Source organism: Octodon degus, unplaced genomic scaffold (assembly GCF_000260255.1).
Source record: "Octodon degus isolate 3935 unplaced genomic scaffold, OctDeg1.0 scaffold00084, whole genome shotgun sequence".
Lineage (NCBI taxonomy): Eukaryota > Metazoa > Chordata > Mammalia > Rodentia > Octodontidae > Octodon > Octodon degus.
Window position 1 is genome coordinate 11,812,382 of NW_004524660.1, and position 2,262 is coordinate 11,814,643.

Consider the following 2,262-nt stretch of genomic DNA (forward strand, 5'->3'; position numbering starts at 1 on the left):
TTATATTTTGACTCTAAAATGGGTCATACAGGGGCCAGGGAGATGGCTCAGTAGAATAAGCACTTCCCTGGCAAGCACAAGGGCTTGAGTTCAATCCCTGGTTCCACAAAAAAATAAAATAAAATAAAATGGGTCATACAGTAATCTAGAAATTGAAGAGTTCTATTTGCATTTACAGAAAGCACTACAAAAAACTGCACTGCCACTGTTTATACTGTAGCTTTAGGTCGTAAGATAAAGTAACTTTTTTCTTATTCACATAACACTTAACTTACCCTTGAAGGAAGTAATATTGAAATGATCCAGACTGTTGCAGATGAAGTTTACAATATTTATCAGAATCATCTTCTCTTTCTGTTGGATTTTCCCAATCAAGGGAATGGAATTTTTCTCGATTAAATGTTTCTCCAGGAAATGGGTAATTTGTATACACAGTAACTGCTTTTCCCTGCAAAGTTGGACCTAATCGAAACTGTAGTTCAAACCCTAAAAAAAAAGTGTATTTTAATAAAATCATTGTAGGACTTATAATGTCTGAAAAATAGATGTCATATTTAAAATGTTTCAAAACTATAATTTTTTTCAGTCAAGTTTAAAATAACTCGCCCAGGGGCTGGCAAGATGGCTCAGTGGTCTAAAGCACCTACTTGGAACAAGCGTGGCAAAGCACAGGGACCTTGGTTCAATCCCCCAGAACCACATGCCAGCCAGCCCCGCCCCCTGGTGGGCTGAGCTGGCCACACACACACACACACACACACACACACACAAAATAAATAAATAAATAGATGTTAAAAAAATAAATAAATAAAATAACTCGCCCAGGAGACAGCTCAGCAGTGTAAGCGCCTGCATGGCAAGCACAATGTATTACTAAATACATTAAGAAATGGGATTAAAAGTAAAACAACTTTTGAAAGCTATTAAGGATAATTACATTGACTTCTAAAAAAATAAAGGAAGCTGACATGACCTGACTCTTTTGGTCAAGTAATGAATGGAAAAGCAGTCCTGAGTTTGATCCCCAGTACCACAATAGCAAACAAACAAACTCCATATTTTGAATGCTATTTTGGCACTACTTACTTTGATTTAGGCAAATTGTATATTTTAGCAAGTATAGTGAACATCATAAAATAGTCTGCTTGTTCATAATGTGCCCTTTTACTTTCCTAGGAAATGGACTCCTATTCAGATAGCTACTTAGTCTGAACATAACCTTATATATCTTGACCCCTTCAACCTCCCCCAGCTTGCCACCCTCAACTCAGTCCTCTTCTAGTATTTGCCAGACTGCAAGAGAGAAAGTAAGTATCTTTATGGTGTCAGAATATAGGACTGTATATAAAACTTAGGATGTCTCATTGGACAACTATTCTACTATACGGGAAAAGCCACCTATAGTGACAGAAGTAAACCTCGAAAGATGCACAATTCACACTTTTAACAGGAGTTTTGCAGGTAAATATAGGGTATGCTAATAAACATTTAACTGGCTGGGGTGGTGTGAAGCACTGACTTGTAGTGTTGGTTGACTTTGTAGTGGAACTAGCCCACTATGGACAATCAAAAGATCCCAACACATCACTGAATGTGGATTTGGGAAGGAATGTGCAGCATCAGTTCCTGTGAGCTGGCGAACACAACCCTCCCATGCCCTACTGCCCAGATCTCTCTTCTTCATGGCCTAGCTACTAACATCTCTGTTGCAATCCTGAGAACCAAGGATTCTCTCTTTTATCTGCGAACACAACCCTCCCATGCCCTACAGCCCAGATCTCTCTTCTTCATGGCCTAGCTACTAACATCTCTGTTGCAATCCTGAGAACCAAGGATTCTCTCTTTTATCTAAGTTTGTTTCTATTTAAAATACGTCAGACAAAAGAAATACAAATAGATATAATACAACTAAAAGGAAAGCAAGAACTTGATGACTAGACAATGAAAAGAGAGCAAAGAGAAGAGCTAGGAAACACGACAGTGGCAAGCTATACGGTTACATGTAGAAGATGGGAAAGGCAATGATGCTGAGAATCTTCAGAAGATTTTTGAATCTAGCAGTTAATTGGAATGATTCTCACCCCAACTATATATACAAACACCTGTGAACTAAGCAACTGCACTGAAGATGGCAATTTATAATAGTAGGTTCATGCTTGGAGTGCCTGTCATTCTGGTCTTCTGAATACGGGCTGCTTGTCATGACATGCCACTTGCTGCCGTGCTGTGTCTCAGGTAGATGATTGTTCAAAAAGAAGGGAG

At 38.7% G+C, this 2,262-nt stretch overlaps 1 protein-coding gene across 1 annotated transcript in view; it reads right to left on the reverse strand.

Annotated features, from left to right (window-relative positions):
* Agl (amylo-alpha-1, 6-glucosidase, 4-alpha-glucanotransferase) overlaps positions 1–2,262 on the reverse strand; it is a 119,000-nt gene that overhangs the window by 93,760 nt on the left and 22,978 nt on the right. Inside the window, exon 3 of the mRNA XM_023721704.1 lies at positions 276–486. Coding sequence (XP_023577472.1) covers positions 276–486 — 211 coding nt within the window. The remainder of the gene's footprint in view (positions 1–275; positions 487–2,262) is intronic.